Raw genomic sequence first — 18,106 nt, forward strand, 5'->3', positions numbered from 1 at the left:
CCCGGAACCCACAGCTCACAGCAAAGCAAGCACGCGTTGGTTCGAAAGGTTTACTGTTTGCATCGTTGCTGCCCGTCGACCGGTTGGGTACGTCCCGGTCCCTTGACGGAAGGTTGTGTATCATAAATTTTCAATCAAACATAAGTGGAAATGATGAATGATGTTGCTTCGTTGGCATCCAGCTGTGCTGCCTAAACGAATCACGGTGGAGGGCTGGGCTGGGTTGGGTGGCGGTCCGTGAACTGCCGCGGAGCAGCTCGGTCGTCCATTTCACAATTCAACTGTAGCCACGCATGATCAGATCAGAAGCGGGTCTCTTCCTTCCACCTCTCCTCTTTTCACCATTCCCCGTTCACAGGCCCCTCGGCAGCACGGCGGGGCCAAATGTTTAACACTTTACTTGTCAAACAGCGTTTTCGGTCAAATATTTCAAATTCAAATCCAGCAGGCGCGGCGGAATTGGGTGTGAAATTTGCATCCATCGAGCTCGAGGTAGGAGGTCGATCGTTTGGACCAAAACAAACCGAAAGCGTGCGCTGTATCTGTATCGCCAGCCAGACGCCGCGGCCCACAGACGGCGAGTAATAAATCGAAAGTCATCAGTATTTCACTATCAAAAATTCAACAACCGTTCTTCAGGCATGGCCATGGGAGGTGCGGGAAGGGGTGCGGTAGGGCTCAGTGATTTATAATTTGTCACCGGCAGGTTTCGGAACAGCGCAGGGTATGTTAATATGGGCCTGCCCAAAAAGGTTTAACTCGACGACGAATGATGATGATGATGATGATAGCTTGGCGATGATGAGACCAGTCTTTTCGGTGGTTTTGAAGCAAATGGAAACTGCTATTGACAGTCGTTTCGCTTACTCGCTCCTCGCTAGTGAGGAAGAGCCACCACTATTGTAATAGTGTGGTGACAGTGTGGAAAGATTTTTCATCATGCCAATTAATCATCCGTCGGTATGACGGTGACGGTCTGGGTCTGGGATTGTGTTGTGTCGCCAGTGGCGTTATTTCTATCGTCAAGAAAATTTGTAAAGGAAGCAGGTAGAGTCCACTGGTAGCAACATTAGTTTAAGGTATAGAGTTGAATCATTATCATGTTCTTATTTCAACATTGTCCAATGAGTGACTCATAGATTAATATAAAAAGGAAAGCTTTATAGAGCGAGATGAACGAAACATATGGAATATGACTACTTATGATCTTAAGTTGAACCTTCTCCAATACGTCCACAATACACACAATCAATACGTCTACAATAGTGTACCAGGATTTTTCGATAATCCAGCCTACTACACTTTGATCTTTGCCTTTAGGCCCAAAAACGATTCATACTGTATCGTCTTTTCATCATATTCGTATTATCATGCACTCTGTGACAGTAACAAATCAGCTATTCATTAGTGATACGAACCATACGTGCTTGGATTGTTTTAAGGCTTTTAATAGCTGCAAGCGATAAGGATAGCACATGGTTAGTGATTGCTATTGCTAACCAGTAAACTCGTTGACTTTGATAAAATGAAAAGTATATTAAGTGATTAAATTGAATTGAATTGCAAGCAGACGGTGGAACAAAGAATCATGAGTGATACCATACGAATGAAAGCTTTTCTTCAGATGCGCTTACATAATCCAATCTTTATGCATGTTAGTACCTTGTGCACAATGGTCTGTGTAACTTTTGATGTTTTGCGTTCAATACTGGAATTAATTTCTATCTCAATCAATTCCTAACTCGAAGCATCCTAGCTTAATTGGCAATTTGATTTGTCGGTTCAATTTGTTTGTAATCAGTACCATTTTGCAATAACTTCGACATACTCTCAAAAATCTTTTTGTTATATTTCATGCATTACTTATAAATATTTGTATTTAAATTATTGCTCAGTAAAAAAATATCAAATTTAAGGAAATTCATTTAAAAAAAACAAAAACGATCGCAATTATTTGACTTTTTTTTAATTTCTTGAACGTGACTTAAATAAATCTTATCTTCGCATGTTTGCAATTTTTACATTCCCCAAGTTTGATGTAATATTTATTTGCCTTTTTTCATCCACTTACATACTTTAAACCGTGTGACTGTTGCAATCTCGTTCAATATAATTGTTGCTGCTCAATATTACTCGACTGAAGGGGCAATGCTATCGTGTAAAGCTATCGTGTTGCCATTCCTTCTCACAATGACACACCCTTTGTAAGCTTGCTAGTGAAGTCTGGCTACATTATCGTTTCATATCGTTTCATTCCTATGTCGAACCGGAGGATATGCTTCTTCGTACTTCTGCAATGGTTACCCTCCATTTCACGTGTTCGGGTGAAATCTCACGTAAATTCGCTTATCGCCTTCGTTCTCGTTGCACCAGAACCCATTCAAACCCCCTCTAAAGAAGAGCTCCAAAGTGCAAAATGAAGTAAAGTATAAAGTATTTTAAAAGTAGCTGCAACAACAACAACAACGAAAAAATGTCTCGTAAAAGTGCTTCCCAGAATTGATGCAAAACTGTTGGAAAGGTTGGGCGATAAATTTAATTTACTGTCTTTTTCGATGCCACCGCCAATTTCCTTTAGCGCGTTTGTTTCACCGGTTCCGACTAATCGTTGTTTTTTTTTTCTTCTTTTCTTTGCTAATCATTCCAGCGCCGCTGCATCTTTCCGAAGCAGTCCAGGGTACGGTGGGCCAGCTGGAGTGCAACATCACGTCGCCAATTAGCGGTGACCGGGCGATACTGGTGATCTGGTACAAGGGTGCCCAGACGATCCCGTTCTACACGTAAGTAAAGTGCTACCCGTTTCACACTGTTCGGCTGCGGCACTACTGTGTTGCTGTGGGTGCAACACCCCTGTCACCTGGTTTCGAAGGAGTGGCAATAAATTGTTTACAGCTTGCCGTTGCTAGTCACGTTAGTGTCTTAATTAAGGGTGACAAAAGTGCTGCTTATTGGTCGGGCGAACTGTGGTTTTCTAGGAACGTCTATCCGATTAAGCATGGGGAGTGGTGTTGCGCTTTACACGACACGAACATGGTTATTTTCACTTGTTAGTTAGATGTATTTCGTTCAAGTCGTTCCAATGGCATATATTCGATAGAATGGTAACATAAACAGTTACTACTTTATAAAAAAAAACCATTAAATTCATTAGAAAACATTTGATATCGGTTAGCAAAACATTATTCTGCAAATTCGTTTGCTTTTCAACTCTGCCTAGGCAATAGCGAATGTCCGCTACACTGTACACTATTTTCATTTCTATTTCGGTAAAACAATTCGAAAAGCTTGACGTTGGCAAGCCGTATTATCTTTCTGAAATCACTCCCGCTTTATTGTTGTTCTCATTTCCGGTACTTTTCCGCATCAAGTATCATCTGCCCGTCTCCGTGTACTGTTCGTAACTGGACAGGCGCACAATCCGGATTGTTTTCTAGCAATTTTCTGTACGATCGGATAACGGAAAGCACCGTCTGTCTGTGTCCGCGTAATGTTGCCCTGCTGTCTTTGTGTGTGTGTATGTGTGTGTGTGGGTAGATTTTTTTTGTCGATCGATTTCATTTCCGTCAACCGATGGGATGCAGGGGACCGATGGTTTAGGCATGAGCCAGAACACCCAGCTCCCCGAAAGCCGTTCATGATGTGAAGTGGCCCGAGCCGGACACTCGCCAAGAGACCAATCTTTTGCCCGTGGGAAATCGCCTCTTATATACCCGCCTCGCCACACAATCACCCGTTCAGCAGCAGTGAAGCAGAAATAATAAATAAATAACGATAATTTTTTATTTGCTTCCTTCAGTTTATTCATGCTACATCCGGTTTCCGCTCGGCAGTCGCGCACCGCACGGCGTACACCGAGTGTGGCCTGTCGCCGCACTGACCTCGACCATTCGGTGCTGGGCGGCAGTAAACTGAGCGCGAAGAAAGGATGGGCAAGGGTTGGTCAGAAACAAAACCAAAGGAAACCCAAAAGAATGAAATTATATCGGTCGCCTTTGGGCTACACTGCAACATAATGGTGATCGTGTGTGGATGGGTTTGTGGGGTACAGTGGCAATAGGCAGGCCACCAGGCCAAATAAGGCCCACTTCCCCGTGCTTAAGCCCATGGGGAAAATATGAGCGTTCCTAGCACATTTCCTGGAGAGCAGATAAGAGTCGATGTGCTTTGTTGTGTTCTTTCCATTGAACTTATCTGCGTTGCTCTTAGCCACCAATACCAATAAAAAGTAGTAAAGCTGAAAACTGTTTTCAAATAAAAATATGAAATTATGTCCATCTTTATCTTAAATATAGTTTATGTGAAGAATTATTACTTTGTAAATGTTCCGAGATTTGTATGATCTCCCCATTCATTGTATCAACAATTTATTTAAACACAAATGTATTTAATAAACCTTAGCATAAGAAGACCAAAACAGTGACAATAGAGACATTTTCTACAGTTGCTGCTTTTGAGAAAAACCACAACCATCCGTAGATGAATAGCGCTAAACGGATACGGTGTCATAAAAGCAAGCTTATCTTGCCGTTGCTATCTAGCCGCCACGCCGAGTTTTGAACCGTGCAGACTATTTGGGTCTACCAAGATAGAAGAGTTTCCCGCCCACTGGCGCTGGAGATCAGGATTTGTTTGGAGGGATTTTGATATTTATTTATTTTTTCCATATTTTTATATGGAACCGACCACCCTTGTCCCCTTCACAAGACTCAAACATCACCTACAGCCAATAAGGTCACCCAAGCCAGCGGCAAGCGGTTTACGGATGTTTCGCAAAGCACCGGGCTAGTATGTTTTGCCTCTGTACGGATACCATTTTCCACCCTGCGGAAAGGATTTAAATTCATTTTTATCCGATTTTCTGGTCGTTGCACAGGAAGCATAACTGGGGAGGGGCAAAAAATAGATGATGAGAAATGTACAAACGAAAAACCAACCGTTTCAGCATGGTGAATGGTGTGAGGGTGTCTACTTCTACTCCAGGAGTAGAAATTTACTGAGATCTGACGATTATACGTCGTAGATATTCGAGGTCCTTTGGTTGAATGGGTTCAATGTGAACCAATCTTCAATATGAACCAAGGCATGGTGTTTGACGAATCATGCAATCGTGACATATTCATGTGATCAAATCAATTGATTATGGAATATTTTCCTTTGCTCTGGATGAAAAGTTCTTGAATATGGAAGTATTTACTAGAATCCATCCCAGCAATGTAAAATGGCAAGAATTGTTAAAGCTTAGTGTAAGCTAAGACGTTCCTTGTTCTACCTTTTATGAATGTGCTCGGTATCGTGTTCTGGTGACACTTCTATGAACTGGAGCCAATACATCACTAGAAAAGGATGGCACAGAGTCTTTTCTTTTCTTCTTCTTTGGCTCAACAACCGTTGTCGGTCAAGGCCTGCCTGTACCACTAGTGGGCTTTGGCTTTCAGTGACTCATTGATTTCCCCCCATAGCAGGATAGTCAATCCTACGTATGGCGGCACGGTATATTTGGGGATCGAACCCGTGACGGGCATGTTGTTAAGTCGTACGAGTTGACGACTATACTACGAGACCGGTTTTTTCTTTTAGAAATTCTAAATTGTTATTTTACCAATACACAGTATATGCTGGAAAATATCGACATTCTAGCGTCTTTCAGGATATTACCACTGTAGCAGATTTACTGCTAACTGCTGAGATTTAAGCCAGCAGAGCACACCTATTTGTGTTTTACTCAGAACCCATTTATGGATAGAAACTGAGAGCTTCCCTAAACCCAGGCCATAAACAGGAGAAAGCTAGTGCGCATCCACAATGCAATGTTAGCGATACACAGACACCCGTAAGGTAGAATTGAAGAAGAAAAAACCCAATCTAGCAAACTCAGCGAAAGCCCCCATTTGACAAACATCGGGATGCTAAATTTGCGACAACTTTCACCGCATCTCCGTTATAAATAAAGCTTAAACTGATGTCGAAATCAATTCACTAGTTTCAAACAAGCGGATCACTCGTATTCTAGTGTTTCTCAGGCCAGCAATACCCCCAATCGAAGTTAGTGCAAGATTACACTCTTGCTCTATAAACGTTTCCCACGGTATTCGATTCCACCTCGGTCATCAGCTCGACGAGCAAGGCCAAAAAAGACGAGCCAATCCGCGATTCCGTATCCAAAACGCTGGCATTTGCAAGCGCCTCTTGCACAGAAAAAGACACAAATTGCATCCACTCTGACTGGGAAATGTTTGCCTTGTTTGTGCAATAATGTTGCTTTCTCTTCTAATTTGTGTGAAACCTTGATTATTTAACCTTCCTGCTTGAAGATTAAGAGCTGCCTGAAAAATTCCGAATTACTGCACCACTAAATTAGACAAAGAATTAAAAAAAAATCCACTTGTTTACAGGGTTTGCCACGATTTATTGGTCAGCTCCCATGATTTTTTGGTGCGTTCCCACGATTTTTGGTCGTATCCCATAGATTTTTGGTTCGTTCCCATAATTTATTGGTATTTTCCGATTGGATATCAATACAATTGGATTAAAAAATTCTGGAAAACGATAAAAAAATCTTGGGAACGCACCAAAAATATATGGGAACCCACCAAAAACTGATGGGAATTAGCCAATAAATCGTGGGAAACCCTGTAAGGAGAAAACATATCTGCGAAAAATATCAACCATACCCTTGAAGCCATTTTTAAAAAGCTCCCAGAACATCATTAAGATCCAAATTGTGGCAGACAAGCGTCATTACTGGCCGTTCGTTTCTGCTTCCCTCGCCTTCGGTAGCTTCACTTGAGCTGGCTGCACCTTTACATGATAAATGAGCGTATGTCGGAAACGTAATCTCTCTCATAATTTCGTACTCAAAGCCATAGCTGTGCTCTTCTCCTTCCTTCATTAAAGCAGCGATAAGCAGGAGTAAGATGTGTCGTTTTTGGCGGGATTAGGAGGCGACCCTTCCCGTTGCTCATTGGGCGAGGGGTGATGGAATGCGTAAGCGTTTGACAAAGAACATGCCTTGCCGATAAGCCACGTGCCACACACACACACACCTTGGATTGACACGGGACCGTGGGCGTGATGCGATTTTTGGTGAAAGTTCCCGGAAATATTACAACCATTACACATTCCTTGGGTGTTCTTCTTAGCATCACTTTACGGTACATACACTCTCCCGCTCTTCCCCTAGGTGGTTTTCACATTTTCCCTTCCAGGCATTACACCCGAAGCGTGGTTTTCATTATTTTCAATTTGTGTTTTTGATTAAGTTTTAATGGGAAAGTAATTCACCGAAGTGCGGGCTCCTGAATGGTACGTCAGTCTGGTGTGGAGGGTTTTGAGGGGTCTTTTTAGTGTGATGTGATGTTTTTAACGTTCCGGTGGATTCCATATACGTTCTAATCAGCATTTCCCAGTAGATACAGTTGGCTGGGTTGTCTATTTTTATTTTCCTATTACAGTTACAGTTGGGTGTTTTTCTTTCTTTTATTTCGAGTGGTTCTTATTTCTCTTGAATGGAAACCACCACCATAATCCGACACAGTCGCTCGCCGCCGCTTCCGAACCACTTTTTCGTAGCTGTAAGTGATGAAACGTGCTTTTTCAGTTGATTGCTATCCACTTGTACGGTTTCATGAATACTAACTATGGTACAAGTAACTTTTTGCCGTGCATAACTTCAAAGTAATCGCACACAATTTTGGAGCTTTTGATGCCGGCGGTGATTGTTCGCCTTCAATTGGTTGCCGTTCATCAGCGTTTGCAGCGTAGCTAAATATAATACAGGCTAGTGTTTCCATTGCTATTTCTTTATAAAAAAACCCATGATTGCTTTTGAACTTTCTGTATCAGCTTTATCACATTATTTTGCACACACACAAACACCCATAAACTATTCATTTCATTCGCATTCTTTTTTTTACAGATTTGATGCCCGTGACGTACGGGAAGGATCGCACCGCAGCTCCAACTCATCGTTCGACGGGCGGACCAACTTTTACCCGAACCGAACGCCGGCCATGCTGGAGATCCTGCAGACGAAACCGACCGACAGCGGGATCTACCGGTGCCGGGTGGACTTTCACAAAAGTCCCACGCGTAATACGCGCGTCCAGCTGACTGTCATAGGTAAGTCGGGCCGCGAATCGCTTCCGACAATGGTTCCGAATCGTACGGTGGCAACTTTTAACGGTGGCGCACGCAAATGCACCCGGTGCCCTAAAAACAAAACGAAAGCTCGTTAAATAATCCGTCAATGACAGTGCTTGACAAATGCTTCAAAGCTGCATCTACCCGTTTGAGCGCAAAGCTGCCCAATTTGTCATACGGTGATAATGGAAACTTTTACCTTTTATTCCTCCGGAACATCCCACCGGTGGTGCAACTTTTACCCAGCTTGGTACCCAACCATTGAAGCTACCAGTAAAGGATACCCGAACGCATCCCGCACTGGGTTGGTTGTAATGTTCACCTTCATGCTTCCTGTCTCTCGATTTGTTCCGTTTTCTGCTTTCAGAACTTGTTTTTTGAAGTACCATTCAGTATGGATTGCACCGGGCAGGTGAAGCGCATAGAGCGCACCGTCACAGAATGTTCCGTCCTGTTGGTAGTAAAAAAAAACGGGGAACCGCTCTCGTTTTTGTGTTCGCAGTATGCATCGGCAATGATTTCCAGCCGAGCCACTCAGTGAAAAGAGGGCCACTGGAACTGATGCACATCCCGAAATGCACATGCAACCAAAAACGTGAAAAGCATCACCATTTCGCTAGGGAGCGGCTTGAAAAGATGCAACATAAATCAAGCTTCCAGGTTTATGCTAACCATTGCAGACGGGTTGACACAAAAAGGGAAACCTGCGAGCAGTGCGAGAAGAAGTCGAGCATATTTTCGGGAGCGTGTATGAAAAGTTGTCCTTCGTTTTTGTCGCTTTGGTGAAGCCTTGACCCTGCCGTTTTCTTTTTATTTGTCTGCCGGAATGTTACGTTACGCGCCTTTGCAAAATGCACCACTGTTCTCAAGTGTCTTTCAACAGCCGGGTTTGAGATTTGGGGGAAAAAAACACAACAGCCACTGCAGCAGGAAAGATGCTGAAGAAGTTACAGTCATCGTTTGCGCTCGTTCAGTTTCGGCTTCAGTGCAACCGTTATCGTTTTCTGCTGTGCCGTGTTTGACCGAATGGAGGGAAGACAAGTTTCTTAAAAAAAACGGTCTGCCAACCGATGCATTCCACTTCGGAACCGAAAATATTGTCGATTCAGTGCAAGTACCAAATGGTATATTCAATTAAGTCAACAGTGCCGGGCTCGGTCGGGTGGTGAGGGAGAGTTAGCAGGATCCCAGTAGAAGCTAACCAGGGCAAATTTGTACGCTCAACTGAGTTTTGGTAAGTGATGAGAATGCTTATTTAAAATTGCCTCAGTTTCAGTTTTGAGTGGCGTTGAGTTTGAAAATAGAAAGCAAAAAACCCACAAAAGCTAAAGAGCTTTTGTCTCTTTCGTTTCTTTGTCGATGGTGGCGCTTCCCGGTCGGTGGAAGCTTGCATTCTTCGATGGGGAATCTTTCATGTATCCCAATACCAGCTTGCATCGTTCAATCAAACAGGCTACGTGCTGCAATAGCACTGGCTGCAGTTTAATGCTGAGGGGAGTGTATAGAAAATTAAAGTATTTAAACATTGATTAGGGGGGAGTGTTTCTCCGCTAGCCAACACTGTTAAATGATGCTGAGAAATGCTAATATCTAATTCCACAAACCGAAGCATTTGCTTGCAAGTAGGTAGGATCGGGTTGCGAAACGATAAAGTCCCACCCGATAGTACGCTCTGCATGTTTGATTTATTCAATTATTTCATTGAATTTATTTTCTCTTACGTCATGACTTTGCCGCACACGTTCGCTTAGCTGTTCGCTTTCCTCTTTGGGAAAGTTTGCATATGGTTCACGAGCTGATGCTGCTGTTCCTGCTGCAGCAATCTTGTGCTTTCGCCCTTGCTCACTCACTTGCTGCCTGGCACGTATCGTGCCGAGGAATCGAAAAGTTTAACATGTCTGCCTTGGGTAGAATATTGATGGAAAATTTTAACTCTGCTGCTCGCAAATGCTACTCTGTCGGTCGGCATCGGTGATAGCTTTCAAGTGCATTCCTTAATCTCCGCCTGCCTGTCGCATGCGGAACGGGCCGAAGTTTGTGTAATACCATCGTTAATATGCTGTCCAGATGATGCACAGCTGCATCGGATTGGATGTCACAAGTTTAGATGGGCGAAGCGCCAGCATTCGGAGGAAGCATGAAGCAGTTGAATACCGTTCGAGCGGTATCCTGTGTGTTTTGGCGTTGAGAACGATGCAGGTAAGGGAATATATTAGAGCAGTCGTATGATTTACTAAAAACTAAACAAATGGATTGTAAAAGTTAACTTTAGAAAAAGGAGGTTTGTGAGGTGTTTAAAAACATGTTTCTAAAGATGTACGTATAGTGGTACTTGATGTTTTATACCAAGAGATAAGTCATATATCTTACAAAGAAAAGGTGTTTTTTAAATAAAAGATGATAAATTGAACAATACTTCACAGAATTACAAATAATTTTTTAAATAAATACTTAAACAAATACAAAAACGTATAAAGCTTACCACATTCATTTTCTGTTCTTTGTAACAGCTGCAACAGGACTTGAAACATTAAACATTGGTTGCATTTTGTGACAAGTTGATAGCTGCTCTTTTTTTTAATCCTCCCCTAAAACACTCATTTAATGTAATGCAAAACAGACCGAGATCAGTTTGTTTGCTAGGACAGTAGCAGCAAGTCACCCGATGCCCGACTGCCAACCCGTAGAGCTCATTGCTCATCACCCATTTCATCCGTTTGCGTACTCAATTTACATTAAATAACTGCTTCATTTCTACACAAACTACAAACTGCTGCGGTTGTGGCATCGTGCAGTTCACCTTTCGGAGGGTTGCTGGAGTGGTACGGGGGTAGGTTTGTCACGCAGTGGTGTAAATTTATTGCTGCCAACCGTCACCGAAATGTTCCGCCCAGCAACAGCAGACTGGCCTTATCTGCGGTCGACAGAAGCTTGAGGTTTGAGAAGACATGCAGCCCAAGCACAGCTCCCCGCACAAACAACGCTGCAACAACAGCAGTGCCGGTAAGATCGTGTGAACTGAACCACGATCCGGCGGCCGTGTTGCAGTGAGCTTTAAGTCTGTCTGTACAATTATTTCATGGCAAATGGGCGAAAGGGCAAGGATGTGTGATAAAAGGAGCACGGGAAAGTTTTCCTTTTCCTGGAGCAATATTTTTCCTCGGTGTGAAGGAAATTGATGGTGGGTTGGTGAATTTAATGGACTCCTTTCTCATTCCTCTATGGTGCTGGAGAAATGTGTCTTGGGAATAAAATGCTACCGTGCAGGGTTGCGTGTCGGGATGAAGTGTTTTCCCTTCGTGTATTCATTAAAGCAAACTCTCGGCCAACAGAAACGGCATCAATTCAATTTTAGCAAATATGTATTTCTGTGCTTTGAGACGGTGGGCAACGTAATCGGAAACGTAATTTTGTCACCATTAATGTCTAACTAACTAACTTTCTCCACTTTCTTCGTCCCTCTGCTTCAACTGCTCACCAGTGCCTCCGGAAAAGCTGCTGATAGTGGACGAGAAAGGATCACACATACGCCACTACATACTGGGGCCGTACAACGAGGGTGCAACGATCAACATTACCTGCATCTCGACGGGAGGTAAGTTGGTTGAGCGAGGATGATAGGCTGTCCATTTTGGACAGCTTTTGATTTGATTTGATTTGACGTTAATGTTGCTGCACCGGACCTGTGTTTGATCTGTACATCATGGGTGAAGTTATTTCAGAATCTGTTGATGACGTTGTCTAGCTTGATGATCAAAGCTATTGACGGATCAAGTTGATTTTGATTTAGTTTAGATCTCCGCTTGCTGTCCAATGATGACAAATAATCAATCTATCCATATATTACTGGCTTCATATTCATTTTACCCGTTAAACAAATAACTCTCTAAGATTGCTTTCAAAGGAATTTGTTACTGATATTATTCTATCTCATCCCTCAGGTCGTCCCCTACCAAAAGTACAATGGTGGTACGAGAACAAGGTGATCAACAATACCTCCGTCGTCCTGTCGGACAAGCGAGTGAAAAACACGCTCGTACTGCATCGGCTTGAGCGGAAGCACCTGAAATCTGTCTTCACCTGTCAGGCGTCAAACAACAACGTAACGAATCCCATATCAGCTTCGATAACGCTCGATATGAATTGTAAGTAAAATCTCAGTCAACTGTAAACATTGCACTAAATTCTAAAGCTTTGCCCCAAGCGAAGGAAACGCTACCGAAGAATTAAACATCCCATTATTCACCTGGATCACCTTCGCCAACAGTGGTTGCATATAGCAAAAAAAAAGAAGAGTGAACTGTGCGCGCGTGTGGTTTTGTTTCGGTGTCTGTTTCGGGTTTTACATTCTTTACACGCCACCGCTCCAGCCGCTCCAGTAAGCAAACTAACCAAACTCTGACACCGTACACCGGGCAGCAGGTGAACCAAAGGTGATTTATCACCCTAGCTAACAATCGACCCCGAAAGAAAAACCACCACCACCGACCACCGACCACCTGTACCTGTGCCGACCACCACCCACCCGGTAGGACAGTTGTCTCGTTGCCACTGTCGTGTGCTTTTGTGCTGGTGCATTGTCACCCATCCCTCGGTGCCCGGTTGTGACCGGGTTGTTCCGGGTGAGAAAAGGATTGAATTGTGAAATAAAAACCACTTCTTTTTGCCGTCCGGTAAACGCTGGCTGGATCGTTTCGTTCCGAGCAATGGTAAGAAAAACGTATCATTGGTAAAAAGGGAAGCCCACGAACCGCTCATGCACAACGGCGCATGTACGCGCGGAAGCAGTACAATGTGGTACCCCTTCCCCTAGCTCCTCCCTGTCCGAATGTTCGAATGCTTTATGCGGCTCGGTTTCCGGTGGTGATGTTACGGACCGTTGATACGTCCCGGGGATAAGAAACGGGGTGTATCGCTGTCACGGTACCGAATACGGCCAGCATATTGACCGGCGGAAAGCTCGCCTGCACAATGACCGTCTCGAGTGCGCAACAGGAAATGGGAGTGTTTTTGATCCTTTGCCGGTGGGTGGGAAGCTGTGTGATTGCTTGCCCAATGAATCACCGGCACTGAACGACGGGTACAACTCGCACCCGGTCATTTATCATTGGTTTGCTGGTACAAAAATGCACGCTCCACTTGAGCTTGGCCGGAGCTTGTTTCGGTCCTCGCGGAATTCGGTCCAGATGCAGTAATGTACTTAACGGGTCAGTTTTAATGCTTGGTGGAGACAAATTGGACAAACGATTGGATAATGTACAGAGGGATTCTTTGGGTAACTGAATTTTGGGGGCTATTGACAGGTATAAAAATGACACAATCAGCAATGTTTTGTTTTTCCGATTCGTAAAGTAGAATGGAGTGGAATTTATTGATCACATTTTTCGTGTACTAAATTTCTTATTTTAATAATTAACAATAATTCTCTAACAGGAGAGTTACATGAAAGAAGGGCACTGTACCTTTTCCGGTGTTTTGCCACAAGATAGGGTATGTCGAAGAAATACTATAAGAAATTTAACCATAATTGAAAAAAAAACTTCTGTACTGAGGTTTTAAACATATTACAATAATGAATTGAATGTATTTCCTTGCGATTCCCAGCTGACTATTATCTTTTCACTGTGAACAAAACGGGTACTCACAAGAAAATGCAATTACTTTAATAATTCAATATGTCTTACAGCCGAAATAGGGGGCCTTCACAATTCTAGTTAGCTTTTTGTATGGAGTTTGACAGTTGGAGGCTGAAATCATGTAAACAATCCATACAAAACCACAGAAAAAACTAGCCTGCGATTTTCAGTCTAGAAAATTTTAGCCTAAAAGCTAGAATTAGATTCGAGTACCTGCTCGAAAACACGGGTTTGTTTACATTTATCCCAAGGTGCATTAAAGAAATCAGGTGATCGAATCTGGAATCAAAGTGTACGTAGTCCAGGTGGTCTCATAGCATTTTTTATAACCAAATTTGAATAGCATTTTTTGACAGAACGAGAGAAAACTTTTGCTCCAACGAGCTTTCTGGAGGCTTGACGAATACTCAAAACACTCTTACAATCTTCATTCAGAAGCAGAAGCGATAAAAATCAGCCTTCTAAATTCATACACCTTGGGATAAGCCTACCTGTATATTATACTCAGTTTGATAGCTGCTCGAAAACTGCTATACAATGCAAACAGCTGTCAGGCTGAAATTTCAGCCTACGAGCTTCAAACGGAAAGGGCCCCATAGTTGGAAAATTGAACATCCTATCTTTTGGTGTACGATAAGGCATATTCTGATCAATGTTTAATGGAATATAGCAAAAAAATCCAAAATTTTACGTTCAATTTCACTGGAACTGTAACCCAGGCTTGAAGAAACAAGCAACAGAAACAAGTTTCTTACTCATGTCGTTAATACGCTTATCGACTGATGAGCTCTTGCCTCTCTATTCTTCCTTTTTCCTCAAGATGCTCAATCGCTATTAGGAACAACAATACAAACGATTAGTATCGTCCCTGATACTGAAGTTTTCATTACAGTTCTCCCTCCAAACGATTGAAACGTCCCAAAATGGATACTCGCAAATAATCGAATGTGTTACAGAGGCTGTATTGCAAAAAAAACACACACATACACACACATCTACAGTGCTGAGCTTTAGCAATAAAAAAGCTACAACATGAAATGTCCTTACCTGTCCTTTCTTCGTTACCACGGCAAATCTGATTACCAGGTCCGAGTCCCACGCTCGCCACATTTTGCTACGGGAACGAGAGGAGCTAAAGTGAAGACTAATGGACTATCACTTAAAAATTCATCTTCAATTCGATTGCGCTTCGACTTTTGCAAGTGCTCGGGGGTATCACGGGACCACGAATACTGCCTGCCATGTTCTTTCCCGTGTTTTTTCGAATTTTGTTTGCTTCATATGAGCAGTGCTGCATAGATGCACTTTGTGCTGATACGTACGTACGAGCCGTATTCGGCATGGTGAGTCGATGTGTGTACGTGTTGCATGACTCGTAGGAATGATTGTATGAAATGATGTAGTTTTAGTGCTTGACCTCCAACGTCCAACCACAAACAACCCCGTGGGGGAGATTGGAATAGATTAAGCATGATTTTTTTTCTATTGCGATGCTGTTGCAATTTTGATGCTTTATCTATTTTTGGTTTGTCCATGTTCTTTTCTATTTGCTGGTATTTGATGATTTGTGCAGCAGGAGATCTAAAAAAAATACACACACACTTGCTAGACTATGTACGACCATGGAGCGATCGAGTGGATAACTCTCACCCACTGTTTCCCCTCCGAGCACACCCGTCCCGATCGATGGCGGCGATGCAATACCGGAGTCGGTCCGGACCGACGAATGCTGACGACGGGTGGAATTCAATTACAGTTTGCTGGGTTGTTTTGCCTCCCCCGCTGGGAGGGAAATTTGTCATTTCTTCACCGACGACCGAGAAAAATATTCTCCCGGCAAACGGAACCACAACTGCACATGTTGGTGAATGCGGGTTGAGGTTGAGGAGCCTGTATCCGGGAAGGTGCACGGGAAGGTGCCGTTGTTTTGCTGTTGAAAGCGCACAGCTGGTTTTTAGTTTGCGTGAGTTTTTTTTTTGTCCCCCACATCGTAAAAACTCCTACCTTCGTCGTAAATCTAATCATGCGGGGTCCAGCCAGGTTCGTGTGGGTGTTGTGTTTGTGTGATACGTTAACTCAGTGTGGGAAAAGGCATTGTGCAGTGCAGTGGACAAATTGCACCAGTAACAAGCCACATGCAGTGTGGTTTTTCATCAGCGTGCATCTATCTCGGGTGGTGGTACCATCAGTTTTGCTGTGAGCGCAATTGGAAGCATCTTTTTATTCGATTACAATAACGCTGTATTTCCGACCGAGCCATAGTATGCATGTGTGCTGTAAAAGTATGCATGTAAAACTGTTGGATGCAACACGTTAAAAACATGTTTGTTCTGTTCTGATCCACGCTGCTGCTGTAGCTTGTCACAAACAAACTTTTACTAGGAGCGCTATTTTTTAATTTTTGTTGTTTTACTTTTTTCTGAAAATTCGAAAGATATGTGTAATTTGATTTGTATTAAATGCCTCTAGATCATTGTTCAGCAATTATTTACCAAATTTGTATTATCATGGTAATTTAGAAAACATTTCAACACTACAATTCTTTTCGTTCTTTTGCCATGGTTTGATCGGTTCTATAACGCTCCTTTGTGCTACTGCCCCAATAATTGAACTTACCGGCACGAACATTTTCAACACCAACATAAACTGTCTGATTAATTGACTGTGAATAACCCGGAGGCAAATACACCCCACACCCTAAGAAGCCGGAATATCTTCGCATCGAATCAAACTGCCACCCCTCTGCAGAAAAACAATCTAAACAAAGCAAACCTCACGAAAGCCAGCAAACGTCCAAAAACTTCAAATGAACCCTACGGTGTGTTGCGGTTGAATATTCGCCCGCCAGCCAACGAGCTTTTTCTTTGTGAAAAAGCCACTTCGAGCCGAACTTTATTTCCCATTTCCGCACAATTGTCAGTGGTGGTGGTGATGGTGGTGGTGGTGGTGGAATGGGCTCCAACAAACAAGTGCTCAAAGGCAACGGACCAGCAAATGGAGCGGGTAGGCGTTAATTAATAAGTTTCCGAACCCACGCTACAGGTAGTGCAAACCTGGCGGGTCACACTCTGCCGGAACGTACGATTGGCCATGGTGTGATTGGAATGACGTATCGTTTTCCCAGTGCCACAATTAACTCTGCCACGTGTCGTTGCAGCGCTTAATTTCCGTCAGCGTTTCACAATTCATAAAAAAAGAATCCCAAACGAAGTTAAATTGAAATTAATCATTCACACTAAGTGCGACAGCGGACGCGTGGTCCACGGGTCTACGGAGCTGCTCTAATATTATTACCACAAAATCGATCCTTCCTCAATCGCCGGATGATGACACTAATAAGTGCAGACGCTAGCACCGGATACGATGAGATGGAGTTTGTCGAAGAAACAGAGTGAATTAGAGAGAAAGAGAGAGGGACGGAGAAATAACATCAAGGGTATAAAAATTATGCTTTCAAAATCCTTACTCGTCTTTCACAGATTTTGCTCTCCCTCACTTTCCCGTTCATCGCCCCCTGAAAAAAAACATTCAATCCGTTTGTGTGGAGGCTAATAGCATTAAAAGCGATATCACTTTCTGCCCCCCCCCCCTCCCGCGGCCCTCTCTGGTGGAGTGGTTTGCATTGATCTCGGCGCCACCGAGCCGGTCCCGATATCCCGAGCGGAGCACCGAAACTGGCAGCTCGATGTGCTGCTCCCTTCTTTTTTTATGTCCCATCATCATTTGGCGCCGCGTCTACGACGATTTGCTTGCCGAAATGGTTGGGGCGTGAAGTTGGCAAACATGGATTATGTGCTGCCCCCCAGGGCCACCGGGCGGGGAGGATTGCTAGATGCTTCCTCTCCTCTTCAGCTCGGATTTCTATCGGTATAGCTTTTCCAATAACCGTGCGCCACGCCACCCGCTGATCCCGCTAACCCGCCGCCCGCAAAAACGCCCTTGATTTCGGTGGCTTCAGCACATTTTCCGGCCTCATATCCGTCCGCAAAGTGGGCAGGCAGCGTGCGGCGGCAGCACCAGCAGCAGCAGCACGGTTGGAAAATTGATAATTTAATTGACTCTGAAAGCGAACTTCCCGCTGAGATTTTACGCTTTTATTAAATAAAATTTTCAGAAGCATCAAAGTTTTCTTTCATCATCATCAACATCATCATCCACCGCCGTCGACGTCGTTGTCGTCGTCCTCGCCGGCAGTGTGCCCCGTTTGGGAAGGTAATACGGGGACGGCTTTCGAGGGTGGTGGAGTACGGTGGCGTTTCAATGACTCGCCTTTTCGTTTCGAGCACCGGGATTTGAGTGGTTTGAGGGTAACACAATGGAGAAATAATACA

At 43.6% G+C, this 18,106-nt stretch overlaps 1 protein-coding gene across 6 annotated transcripts in view; it reads left to right on the top strand.

Annotated features, from left to right (window-relative positions):
* LOC1281351 (nephrin) overlaps window positions 1-18,106 on the top strand; it is a 135,427-nt gene that overhangs the window by 77,712 nt on the left and 39,609 nt on the right. For all 6 annotated transcript variants that reach the window (XM_061643712.1, XM_061643716.1, XM_061643715.1 and 3 more), the window contains exons 3-6: window positions 2,648-2,780; window positions 7,916-8,118; window positions 11,621-11,734; window positions 12,081-12,284. In XM_061643712.1, the coding sequence (XP_061499696.1) occupies window positions 2,648-2,780; window positions 7,916-8,118; window positions 11,621-11,734; window positions 12,081-12,284 (654 nt within the window). The remainder of the gene's footprint in view (window positions 1-2,647; window positions 2,781-7,915; window positions 8,119-11,620; window positions 11,735-12,080; window positions 12,285-18,106) is intronic.

This window comes from Anopheles gambiae, chromosome 2 (assembly GCF_943734735.2).
Source record: "Anopheles gambiae chromosome 2, idAnoGambNW_F1_1, whole genome shotgun sequence".
Lineage (NCBI taxonomy): Eukaryota > Metazoa > Arthropoda > Insecta > Diptera > Culicidae > Anopheles > Anopheles gambiae.